General features: G+C 47.8%; 2 protein-coding genes across 2 annotated transcripts; both read left to right on the top strand.

Moving 5' to 3' along the window:
* Positions 1-1,822: 1,822 nt before the first annotated feature.
* Positions 1,823-2,309, top strand: BJ212DRAFT_1199361 (P-loop containing nucleoside triphosphate hydrolase protein; the record flags this gene model as incomplete). Its single annotated transcript, XM_041329046.1, has 2 exons — positions 1,823-1,991; positions 2,014-2,309. Coding segments are annotated over 2 exons (465 nt in total), but the record flags the coding sequence as incomplete, so codon positions are not given.
* Positions 2,310-2,995: 686 nt separating this feature from the next.
* On the top strand, positions 2,996-12,055 carry BJ212DRAFT_1379102 (uncharacterized protein; the record flags this gene model as incomplete). The annotated part of the gene is made up of 41 exons (XM_041336582.1): positions 2,996-3,234; positions 3,299-3,410; positions 3,458-3,650; positions 3,706-3,900; positions 3,958-4,159; positions 4,209-4,399; positions 4,452-4,706; positions 4,756-4,820; positions 4,869-4,896; positions 4,950-5,014; positions 5,061-5,721; positions 5,774-5,826; positions 5,877-6,063; positions 6,127-6,337; positions 6,389-6,582; positions 6,633-7,488; positions 7,545-7,713; positions 7,777-7,850; positions 7,901-7,931; positions 7,969-8,036; positions 8,094-8,131; positions 8,182-8,274; positions 8,330-8,462; positions 8,516-8,540; positions 8,593-8,693; positions 8,747-9,219; positions 9,343-9,421; positions 9,475-9,534; positions 9,584-9,606; positions 9,712-9,840; positions 9,897-10,024; positions 10,137-10,245; positions 10,305-10,342; positions 10,396-10,707; positions 10,756-10,804; positions 10,855-11,095; positions 11,197-11,472; positions 11,498-11,565; positions 11,622-11,711; positions 11,766-11,931; positions 11,984-12,055. Exons 1-41 carry the CDS (start codon positions 3,112-3,114, stop codon positions 12,053-12,055), a joined length of 6,636 nt encoding a protein of 2,211 aa, XP_041189406.1. The 5' UTR covers positions 2,996-3,111.
* Positions 12,056-12,666: the final 611 nt, after the last annotated feature.

Below are 12,666 nucleotides of genomic sequence, written 5' to 3'. Positions count from 1 at the left end.
GTACGATGAACTGCCGAAAAACCACCAAGGGTTTTGTCAGGACCTTGAGAAGTAAGCACGTCATGAGGAACATGTTCAGGATACATGATAGAATAACCGGCTCACCTTCATATTATTCTACAGGTGCTTCAGCAGACTCATGGTCTGAGGACGCGCATGGGATACAATTCAAGCTTCAAGAACACCAAAAGACATGGTAGCGAAGCGCTAGACTCAACGAATGACCGTTACAAGTCCGCGACCAGTCGACGGGTCAATCGATGAATGTGTTCCATTCAAGCCTTATTTTCTGCGTGCACTGAGAGAACGATAGCTATGATAGCTGGAAGTACGAGTTTTGTGAAAGTGCCGACTTCTGTGAGGAAGGGATCTTTGACTATTTAGCGCGCGAAACTCGAAAGCGGCAAGCGATACCTTCACGTACTCCCCATTTACCGTTTCTCTATTGTTCTAAATTGCGAGTCATCACATCCCCTAGTCCCAACGTTGTCGTTAGCGCTTTTCCTCTTCGATTCTTTCGCCAACTACGTACTTTCCTTTCGTTACGACGACCCTTGCACCCTTGTCAAACATGCGTGGCGAACCTAGTTTAGTTCTGGAAGGTTGTACTCATATCATCTTTCAGTTTTCCATTTCTTACAGTCTTACATGCAGACATCGCTGCCGTGAACTTGGCCACTCCATCCAATCGTACACCCGCCGGCCTTTATGTCCTGGTCTTCACTTCCTATGGTCAATGGAACACTGCCATCAAGCCTCTCATGGCAGATGGTAGTGTTTCTTGGAATAAGGCCCTTGCTATCCGTGGAAGTCCGCTGATGTTTCCCATGTGGCTTATGCCCATCTTCTCCCGTAAATCCAAAGGAGTTCGCCTTGAATTCCGTGCTTCGTTTGAATCTGGACCAATGCTCGGTCAAGGTGAACTCGTACGTTCGAGACAACTTTCGAACGATTGCTCGGGAACAATGGGCAAACCAGTGAGTCTTCACCTTCAGCGAGGCTCTCATTCCCTAACACCAGTTCCAAAGTATCACTTTCGGCTGTTGATAATCAGCGAATGTCTCTTAAGTTGAAAGCCCGGCGCTCACAAACTACGCAGATTGCCAATCATGCTGTGGGCGGCACTGAGCAGGTATGTTAATAACAATCCAAGGCCTTCTGATCGCTGCTAATTTAGTCAACCAATTAGAGTGTGATCGGCTGCAACACTGATGCAGCGCATGATGCATACATTCTCTTCAGAACCAGCAATCTTGCCAGTGATCTCGATAACTCCATTCTCGGTTTTTGGTTAGTGCTTGACCAATGTCCCCTCGGCCATCCGAATCGCGCCGCAGCGCTCTCCAACCTTGCACGTGCAGTTCTCTGTGGCAACGCCAGGAACATTTGAACCGACATTGACCATGCCATTTCCCTCTTCCGCTCCACACTCGACCTTCATCCCCCAGGGCATCCTGATCATCTACTATCCAACCTCGACCTCCGCCAGGCTCTCCAATATCGTTACTTGCACCAAAAGGACCACGCTGATCTCCGCGAAGCTACAGACCTTCCCCACCATGTCCTGCCGCTTTGTGTGGAGGGGAGCTATCTTCATCGAGTAGTGCTCAACACCAACAAAGTGCACGCCCAGATCTCATCGGGCCAGCACAGCGAACGGCACCATGACCAGCGGAGTGTAGAAATACTGGAATCTGAACGGAAACGATCACCACCACAACTGCCTCCACCCGCATCATTGAGCAGCCCCGAAGTATGTGGCCTACTTTTCGAGATTGTCACTCTTACTGATTAAATGCAGCAGACACGCGTGAGGGGAAGAAATATCGTTATATTCGGCGAAACCGGTGTGGGGAAAAGTTCAATCATCAATATACTCGTGCAACAAGGGCTCGCGGAGACATCCGATGGTGCATTGGGATGCACTTCTGGCTTTAAATGCTGCCCGGCTGAAATCTCCGGCCAGAGATTTGTCCTGTTTGATACCGCGGGTTTTAAATGAGGGGACTTGAGGCACGGTGCCGGCGGCGATGGCGGAGAAACAGTTGAAGAGCTTGTTGGGTGAGCTCATGAGCCCCGAGTCGGATGGCATTGGCCTTCTGGTGTATTGCATGCGCAGCACTTCTGCCCTTCACGCTCTTGCTCGGGTTTACAACATGTTTTATGCTGGGATATGCCAGAAGAGGGTCCCGATCGTTGTCATCATCACGGGATTGGAGAGAAAGGCTCGCATGGAAGACTGGTGGGATACCAATGAGAAGTTCAAAAGTCATGGCATGCAATTTGCAGGTCATGCTCGCGTCACAGCGCTTCAGCAATACCCAGGCGTCCCAGACGTCTTTACTCGTCGCATCAAAGAGTCTTCCGAAATTTTGCGCAACCTTGTTGTCAACAATTGCTTGGATCGGGCGTCAACGACAGCTGGCTCGAGTATACTACGGCAGCGTGGTGCTCCTTGGCATCGCCGTGGTCGGAGGACTGAATGATAGCAGATCTGCTTATCATCGAGTCGAGCCATATGACGCACGGTGGCGCCGGACGTCCATTGTATCCTGCTGTAGACCTCGGAGTTGATTCTGTGAAGTGACAGGCGAGACAGGACTTTCAGCTTCTTTTTTTGTTTGTTTTTCTGCATCAAACTTAAACCATACGTTGGACATTTCTCGACGTCTGGTGTAGGGCTTGTAGGTGCATATCGTGTGACCTAGCTGAATATCAAATTTGCACTCAACTCATTGTTAGCTTGTCATTGTTACCTTTCATATCCAACATCATCCCGTGCATTATTTCATGACAGGCTCTTTCTTCTCTTGCCAATGCGACATTGCTACTGTATCCGATGGTCATCGACATGTAAGGGATGCAACATAAACATTTTGAGAGATAGTCAAGAAAATGTGCGAAGTGGTCTGAAAACAGTGCTCTATAGTGTTGTACATAATCATAAAGCACGCGTGCAGCCTGCAGATTGCCTGCCATCCGTCACCGCCACCGACTCGAAAGTCCGCATTTGCACCTTGTTCAACACCCACATCTTGCTCGGCACAGAACACGCAAACAGATTTTCTGCAATCCACAAAGTTGCTATTTCCAGCTTGACGACTCGACGAGATGAATGACGACGAGCGCTCGGCTTCACAAGCGCACTCATCAAAAGGTGATCAAACAGATTGGACAGAGGACTCGGATGATGACTTGTATCAATCAATAATATCCGATAATGGTGAAGACTATGTAAGTTCAGATTCCTTGTAATCATCATGATGTGGGCTGGAGTTTCCACGTTCTTCTTTGTCAGATGGACGTGGAAGACTCCCCTCCGCACGATGATGCTCGTGACCTTGTTCAGTCGATCGAAGGGATGTATCGGGTCTTGGACTTGATCAGTGAACAAGGGAGCGGTGGACTAGGTGACTCTATTGTCCTTGCTGAGCTTTCCTTAGCTGATTGCTCCCAGTGGACAAAATCATCATTGCGCAGGATTCACTCCGAGCATTCGCCAATACTATTTGTCCTGGTTCATATGTGTCCATGACGAAAGTCAAGTTCAGCGCGCTGGATGGCTTGATCGTGAAGCCTATTGGCATTTATGGGAGCAAAGAAGAAATAGCGCGCTTCTTATTGTCTCTCAGCGTCATCGACGACCACGTGTGAGATACAATGTTTGAGCTGCAGATCGATATCTCAAAGAACTTCTTCCTATAGAGCAGCACAGCTCGTTATTGACCACAGCTCGGCCAGTGTTTTGAAACCAAGCCTTCGATCTGGACTTTACATCGTCCGAAAAAATTGTGAAGCTACCTTCGCTGAACAATTATTCGTCGTCTACTGGCCCGAGGATGCCACTTGGGATGATTCAGCTCCTTCATCCGTGAAACGTAACCGTGTTACCTTCATGCGGTTTGTCTAATCCTCCCTGAGTTTCGGTAGGGGTTTTTTTTTGACACAGTACACTAGGTACCTCGCGACAATGTGTGACCAAATCATGGCGCTCATCTCCCCTGAGCATGCCCGCTCCATTGTATGGATTGGACAGGAAAGCAAAGACATTGTGGTGGAAATGGACAACGACGAAGACGAACCTGATAGAATGTTCACATTTGAAGTGAGGAAAACCAACCAGCAGGAAGAAGCCGTAAAGCTGCGTCCTGGATTCAAGGTTTTGCCCAATTTATCACCACTGGTGCAGCACTGAGAGGCGCATGTAGGCTACATCCGTTTGCATAGCCATGCCCCAGCCTCATCCGGAGGCACCAGAAGATTTTGGACTGCATAAGCCTCGGTTGTTGCACGGCGAGACTACTCAAGGGTTCATGACAATTAACTATCTACCTGCCAGGCGGATCACCGATGTTTGGAAGCGTAGGTCGGTCACTCGCCTCCAGTTAGGTGATTGGTTGTGGGTGTTACTCTTAGTAGCAGTTCCTGGATTTCGATTGATGCCTCTTTAGACACAGTGACAAATTGCGAGTAAAGGAGAACCTGGGTGCCAACGCAGTGCATATTTTGCTGGATGCAGGCCTAAAGAATCGCTTCCCGCAATTGTGTGAACAATGGCAGCAAGAGTCTGCCAATATTTCCTCTAATACCAGGGTCACAAAAGCATCGACTGAGGCCAGCATCAAGACCAAGCTCGAGAATGACTTGCCCCTTCTCACTCGCATCTTCCACAGGAAACTGGTGGATGCCATCGTCGAAAAATTTCCGTTAGTATCCCTTCACATCACCCTCTTGTATCTAACTCGATCACTTCAGCACTTTCACCCATGATTCCTTCCCTTTGCGTGACCAAAGCGAGCGAGGCGACTCTGTAGCTCAAGGTATGTCATCTGTGTAGTTGACTCGTTTGACAATAACGGTATATCTAGATCCGATTGAACCTGCTGTCGCTCCTTCGTGAGTTGTTTAAAATTTAAAACAGCTTCGCCCATTCTGATCCATTCACAAAGTATACCAGCTGATGGCTCTTCCCCTCATTCCAAGGAAAGCCAGCAGGCTAGCTCTGAAACCCAAGGTATTCATCTCTGCAATGAAGTTGTATCGTAGTAACAGTTATCCAGATCAACTTTCAACCATCATTCAGCTATACCCAGAAATAGAGAAAGTGTTTCGTCACACGTTGCAAAAGCTGCGCATCGAGAAGATCAACAGTCACGATTTCAAGAACTACAAGCAACGAGTCTATATCGCGGAAAGCCTACTTCGCCAATTTCCCGACATCAAGATGGAAGACGAAGACTTCCTGGATGTAATCCTGCACGATGACATGCGACATGTCAAGGAATCTATCAGGGTGCTAGGGAATCATGTCATCCCGCATCAGCAGCCGAAGGGATTGGTGAAGCAAGCTTGGAGCAGTATTAATTCCTTCATCTCGTCTGGGCAAGGTTCCCAGTTCGTGGATAAGACGTTCGGAGATGCAGAGGCTTCTGCATCTAAGATCAGTGACACTCAATTCCTCGCTAGCTTGGATGACATGGAGAGACTTACTGTCATGAAAAAAGTTGTTGCAGGTGCCAGGGCTGCTGCATTGGTGCATTTCAGATCGATTCTAACCACACAAACGACAAACTTGACTCATGCATCGTTGCACATACAAATTAATGAGTCTGTGGCCCAGGTTCATAAGGAAGCGGCTATCGGTGAAGAGCAGCAACTGGCCGAATTACGAAAGAGGTTCATTGCTGACATCAATGCCCATTCACAGACGGGTCATCATTCGTAAGCAAATTTTCTGCGTTTCTGCTTCAGCACTTCCATAACCATAAATTAGCGGGCATGCCCTTCTTATCGATACCATCGAGGATGGACGAGGCTACTATCATGGTAAGCAAAGCATTCTTTTTAGTTTTGAATGTCAATCAAACAGTCTCTAGCGGTGCCTCCGGTGCAAATAACTGGTTCAAGGGAATCTTTCGAGGAACCAAAGCTGGAGTGCACGATTCACCCCATGCAATTGACAGCGCAGGATCTACATTCTTTACAGTTAGATTCTAGCACGATTCCCTCACCAAAGTTCAGGACCTCGTTCTCGTTCTCGTTACCCCTTGGTCATTCAGTGGTGTATGCGTTCTTCGCACTTCGACTCTAGATATAACTGACACGGAAATCCATCGTTAATCACAGGAGGGCCCAATTGCTTCCAGGTGAGAAGATCCTGCTCGCAATGACTGATCGATCCGGAAACCTGACGGTGTACCTGGAACACCTCACTGCCATCGAGGGCGCTTTGACTCATGGCAGCCGTAGGAAAAAGTTGTATCGCGATAAGATCGGGGAATTTATTCTGGCTTTTGATGAGTCAAAGCGTGTACTCAGCGTTGTTGCCACAGAGAAGGTTCGTTTCACTATGGATCTGCTGGGATGTGTCTGACGAACACGTTATCAGCTCCTCTTACACATCTTCGTTTTTGATGATACCCTCGGTTTCCAGGCCAACGGCAGTGCGATCAACCTGACTCAATGGTATCCTGAAGAGTCTTCCATCAATCATGCGTGTTTCATCTGCGGTGGTGAAGAATTACTGCTCGTCGATACATCAGCACAGGCCAGAGTTTACTCTCTAACGACAATGCAGTTTAGGTCAGATTTACCCTTACACGAGTGAAAGACATCTAATTTATACATCACAGGCCTGCAACTCTCAACCTCATTCAGATTCCAACGGCGGTTTACTCAACTCCAGATGGTTCTTGCTTAATCACGGCTCATGTTCGCGGGCCTGGTTTGTTATTAACCGCCTACCACTGGAGCACTTTCGGCTCAACAGATGGTATCCCGCTCGAGATCCCTGATCTTCACTCAGACCAGCCACTGCTTCTGACATCATTGACTAACCGGAATATCGTGCATTTGGTCTCACTCGACATCAGCACTCAATCATGTCGATCTATCGCTCTCGATATCACCCGGAAAGTGACAGAGTTCACCTTCAAAGAAAAGGGTGCCCGAGGAGGGAATGCGAAGCCTGAGAGCGTTACCGCCCACAACTGTCTCATAGATTGTCACGCCGAAGTGTGGACTCGCTTCCCAGTTCTTCCTGCCGTTCAGCGGGAAACGATAACGTCGTCCAGTGAAAGGTGTCGGCGAACATTGGTCTTCGTTACAGATCTGGACCACCATACATTCGTGCCGCACTTCCATGATCTTGTTTTAAACTTTGAAAGGATGTCAAAGAAGCCAACCGGAAATCTTCTCAAGAGAATCGCTGTCTCCGCAACGACACAGTCTGCTTTTCACCATGGTCACCTCGACGGTGCGGAGTGGAACGTATCAAAATTTCGTGCTGGTGAATGGCTGGCGGAATTCCTCTGTCTTATTCCTATCCAGATCGCTGTGACAAAGGAAAACCGTTTTATTCCACTCAAAGATGGCGTGTATTCTACTGAACTGGAGAAGTCCCTTCTTGGCGCGGATGTCAACCGCATTGTCGACTACGTGTCTTTTGGTTGGTATGAATCTCTATTTCAGTCATACATGGCCAAAAAGGTATGGTCCGCCTGAATGCTGAGCGATTTTTCACAAGGCACTGACTTTACTTCAAGCCTGTCAAAGTTGTGTCATCTATGGGTGAACAATCAGTGGGGAAAAGCTTTTCATTGAATCATCTCGTGGACACATCTTTCGCTGGATCGGCGATGCGCACGACAGAAGGAGTATGGATGTCAGTGACCCCGACTAAAGATACTCTTGTGGTCGCCTTGGATTTTGAAGGCATGTTAAATCAGTCATTCTTGCGACATTACATGTTAATATCTGAATCCTCACTAAATAAAGGTGTCCATAGTATTGAGCGTTCCACTCAGGAAGATACTTTACTCGTCCTTTTCAATACTGCAATTTCCAACTTGGTTTGCGACTACTTTCATGCTTTAAATGAGAGTTTGACCTCGTTTCATAGGTGCTATTCCGGAATAATTTTGCCTTGAGTCGTGATATCACAGGACTATTCCAGTCATTCCAGTCAAGCGCGACCTGTCCTAGATCCAGCAGCCAACCCGAGTCTCTTTCAATCAACATTGGCAATCATCATCAAAGTGATTGTTCACTTCTGACAATCTCTTTTCATATTCCTGACCTCAACGACTTTTTAGGATGTCGTGGATTCAGACAAAGCAGATATCACCAAAGAGCACGTTTCTGGCCATATCCTGATGAGCACATACTCAAGTTAATACTCAGGTTCGCTCTCAAGTTTCAGAAGATCGTCCAGGACGAACAAGAGGCCAACTTCATTTCTCGTCTCCACGCTGGACAGTTGAATATAATTCCATGGTGTGTGCAGCAGTTCTTATGTCTATGTCTACATACAAATTTGTCGTTTTTGTAGGCCGGTGATCGAGTCGCAGGAATTTTACCAGTTGTTCCCAGCCCTTAAGCGTCGGTTGGACAAACAAAAACTCACTCATAATACAGCAGGAGAGTTCCTTCATACGGTGAAGACCTTGATGGCGAAACTGAAGGTACGCTTGGTTCGCCGTACATTTTGGGAGAGCATTCATAAAATTTTCTTCAGGCAAATGACTGGGGCGCTCTGTCACGTGCGTGTTCATACAGCAATCACTAGTTTATTTGACGAACGACGTGTCGCAGAGTCAATGGCTTCGCATCGAGCACAACTTCTTCTCACCCGATTGCCCAACGCTCTTGCATTCGGACTGCAGGAGGTTCATCCTGACCCAGAGCCTTTGAAGGTGTGGTTTCTGCTATCTGTTGTTTGACTTACATTAACCTGACATTTATCAAGAACCTGGATGATGATGTTCCGATTGACATGCCTGATACTTCGTCAGCATTTTCATTGGCGGGGTTGCAATCTCCTTCTCGAGAGACTGCTCTTCAAGTTCTGTTTCATGCGTGGGGAGACTATGGTTCTCGCCATCACATGCCGGATGATCTTTGGATTGAGAATTTGCTCACTCATATCGACAGTCTGGTCAATTTGCGCATTGCCCATGTTCGCGAATGGATGTCATCGAATGTCGCTCGCTTTCAAAGCGGGCAAGCAAGTATTGACGAGCTCATGAGAACGTTTGAAAGTGCAACAGTGGACTTGAAGAGCAATTTGCAGTTGTGCAAGCTAAAATGCAGAAGTTGCGAACTGCTCTGCATTCAGAGCAGATTGCATGACGGACAGCATGACTGTCGGACTTCTCATGATTGCATACATTCTTGCGATTTCTGTGCGTCATCTGGAGAGAAGAAGGCTTGCTCCATGTCGTAAGCCAATATTATACTTGCGCAGCATTAAATGTCTGATAAATTTTCAGAGCGGGACATCCAGGCTATCATATGCAAGTCTTTCATAATCGTATCTGCGCATGAGCTCATCACCCCTTCCAGATGTATTGTAAATGCGCATCTCTGTGGTCAAGTTTGCAAACTCTTCGGGAGACAGGGATGCCTGGATGAGTGTACGAAGGTGAGATGGATCCTCTTTACAGTGGGTAGAAGGTCATCGAGTTTGTCGTTTAGGTGATCGGTCACGCAGAAGACGAACATCTATGTGCTGCCAATATGCATGCCTGCGGTCAGGTATGTTTGACCCTCGAATTGCCTCCTTACGTGCTTAAAATGCCTCTAGCCATGCGATCTGTCAAATCTCAGGTTGAGTGACGGATTGACTCCCCCTTGTCGCGGTACTTGTGGCATTGCAAGGCAAGCTATTGAATGAACGCTTCGCACCACCTTCTGACCCTTCATTTACCGCAGTGATGTGAACCATGACCAACACCTGTGTGATGCTCGGCTTTGCTCTTTCCCCTGCCAACTTTGCAAGAGACTCTGTGCGAATACAGACCATCTTCACGGCTTGGAAGACAACGCTATTCATCTCTGCGGGTTCGTCGACAATCATTCAGTGTAACTTTGTATCTTAATACTCAAACTTTAAATAGGGAGGAACATTCGTGTTCTGTGCAATGCACTGCCGAGGGCATCTGCGAAATTGAGACTGCACCACAATCGATCGAGGCGACGTTCACAGGAAGGCACGAGACCTTCCAGTACACGAAGGTAGCGTGCTGTTTTTGTCGTGGACATCATTTTCTGAGTTGACATATGATCTTGGTTCGCAGTACTCGCAAGGTGTGTCGAGTTGGTTACCTCTAACACTGCCACTGACTCGCCCTCAACAGTGGCTAAACGACTGAGATGCGCCAAGTCGATACCACCAGGCCTGGTAGTCCATGAAGGTCAGCACAACCACAGTTTGGACCCAAGAGTGGTACACTTTTGCAGAACGAAGTTGGAAACTTTCTTTCGTTTTTTTGCGGTCATTCCTCATTTTTTTCTCTTCTTTTCAGATGTGATCACTGTGGTTACTATTGTACATTGCCGCTCGGTAGGTACATTTGAGGCACCTCAGCAGTTACGATTTACGAACCATTACACCAGGTCACCCGCAACAAGAGCATGAAACGAGACATGGATCCATGTCTTCGTCACGATGGGCAATTGATGGTCCGGATGATACGGGTCTCGAGGTCGAAGGCCGTCGCTTCTCTTCAAATGACGAGGGAGCACCGATGATGTGCAACCTCTTCTGTCAGGCGTTGGGCAGACACGTCCACATTGACTACTGTCGTGCAGAGGATGCCGCCTCATGCATAGGAAACAATGAAGCTCAGCATATTCTAAGGAGACTGTTACCGCACCCGGACCGTCCTAAAGATTTTTTGACACACAATCTGTTCTGGCGGCGGAGTGGTGAGTCGTCATGTTGTCCCCGTGTCGCTGATATCATGAAGTCTATAGGCTTCAAAGATCCGTACTCTAGGGAGGAACAAACAAACTTCGCAAAATGGTGAGTTTCTCGGTGCCTAGTTTATATAATGAATCACATTCCCTCTTCAGTGACGCCATGTGCACCGGTCAAGTCATCTCTATTGCCGATCTTTGTTGGTTACTCATCCTCACACCAGGTCCTGAACACACTGCTGCAGGGGGCAATGCTGCTCAGCCATCTTTTTGTACTTTACCTCTCTTCCACGTCCCAATGGATCCAAACAACACCCCAGCGACCCTCGGTTACGTCTCCAACGATGGGCATTTTTTCTCTTGCAGGAATCCCGTGGCGATGCAGCAAGCGTTCCATGTGTAAGGTGTTTTTTGTGTTCCATAGGAAAGTCGTTAATGAATATACACCAGAATTTTTGTGGCGGATAGGTATTTCGTGCCACGTGTTGGATATCACAGCGCATACTGACTATTGGCAGATCTAAATCTATGCGGATGAAAGATCGACAACCTCTCAGGAATACTCCTGCCTCAGATAGAATTACCCAACGTTCTAACAACAGATTTGGCGCCGTTCTCTCGTCCCTGTACAGCTTTTGGTCTGCCCGAGCTGCAGCAGTTGCTGGTCGACAATCAGCTAGACGAGACTCTTACAGTATCATCCTGTTTGATCGGTCTGTTGTGGACGTCGTGGTGAACGACTTCTCCAGCTCGCCTGACCAGCTACTAGACGCTGTGATAAGTCACAACACTTCGGCAGGCACAAATTTCACTTGCTGCGATTCAACGTGCCCAGTCAGTCATGGAGCAACACTGGAGCACGGAGAGGCGAGTCTCAGATATTCGATTGATCTGTACAATGTTAACACAGGTGTATGCTATAGAACTCCTGTCATCATCTTTCTGTCGGATGGCGAGTGCGCTATCGAGAACCAAACTGTTCAAGATTTGTGCCGCGCTGCGGTCCGCCTCGGGTTTGTGGCTCTTTTCTTTTCTTCTAGTTCATCGATTTCCTGACTTCGATGTAGAAAAGCACTATCCTTCCACTCCGTGTCTTTTGGCCAAAATAGATATTCCGCGACATTGAAAAGGATGTTCCAGATCGCTCTTGAAATCCAGAACAATGCCCCACGAGACCCCTTGGCTCCCGCAGCAGTTACAGTTCCGTCCTCATACACTGAAGCTTTAGACACGGTATGCAACTTCATCCAACGGCGAGCGTCAAGCCCACTTGACATGTTTTTAGGTTCAACTTGCTGAAACATTCCTTGGAATCGCTGAATCGCTCACAAAACCCAGAGGGTCTCTCATTCATTAGCAAGAAAAACACGACAGGATTATGAGAAGGAATACGTCAATGCCGTTTTGTCTTTATGTCTGAGCAATAACTGAACCATTATGGTGCCTTCAATGAGAAAAAATTACAGCTGGTCTGTCAACTCAAGGATCCCGATGGCTGAGGTGTTCGTTGAGTGACGAAGTGCCTCCGGAACGTCTGCCTTGCCTGAACAGAGGATCCAGGCTACGGCATAAACGTTGTTGATCGACCTCCTTCGCATGCGCCTCTTCATGTTCAATTAGTGATATGTACATGCCGCTTCATTTCGCAGATGCAGAGGATGTCCTCGATCATGAATTCAAACTCGTGGGGATAAATAACGGTACTGCTAGATGGCGCGAACTTGTATTGTCAGCTATGAAGACCAATCATCATATAGTACAGTATCTGATACTGAGCAAACATCTTCAGAGCACCACAGGTAAGTTTACATAGAGACATTCAAGGTTCAAGAAAACATTGCAGGCAGTCTCGCTTACCCACCGCCACAGCCGCCTCCGCCCCCGCCTCCACAACCGCCCCCACCTCCACAACCGCCACCGCCTCCACAACCACCCCCGCTTGCGCCTACCATCCCGCCCCCACAACCA

This window comes from Suillus subaureus, assembly GCF_016647635.1.
Source record: "Suillus subaureus strain MN1 chromosome Unknown BJ212scaffold_33, whole genome shotgun sequence".
NCBI lineage: Eukaryota > Fungi > Basidiomycota > Agaricomycetes > Boletales > Suillaceae > Suillus > Suillus subaureus.
The sequence above is the reverse complement of the archived record's forward strand: the minus strand, read 5'-3'. Positions and strand labels throughout refer to the sequence as shown.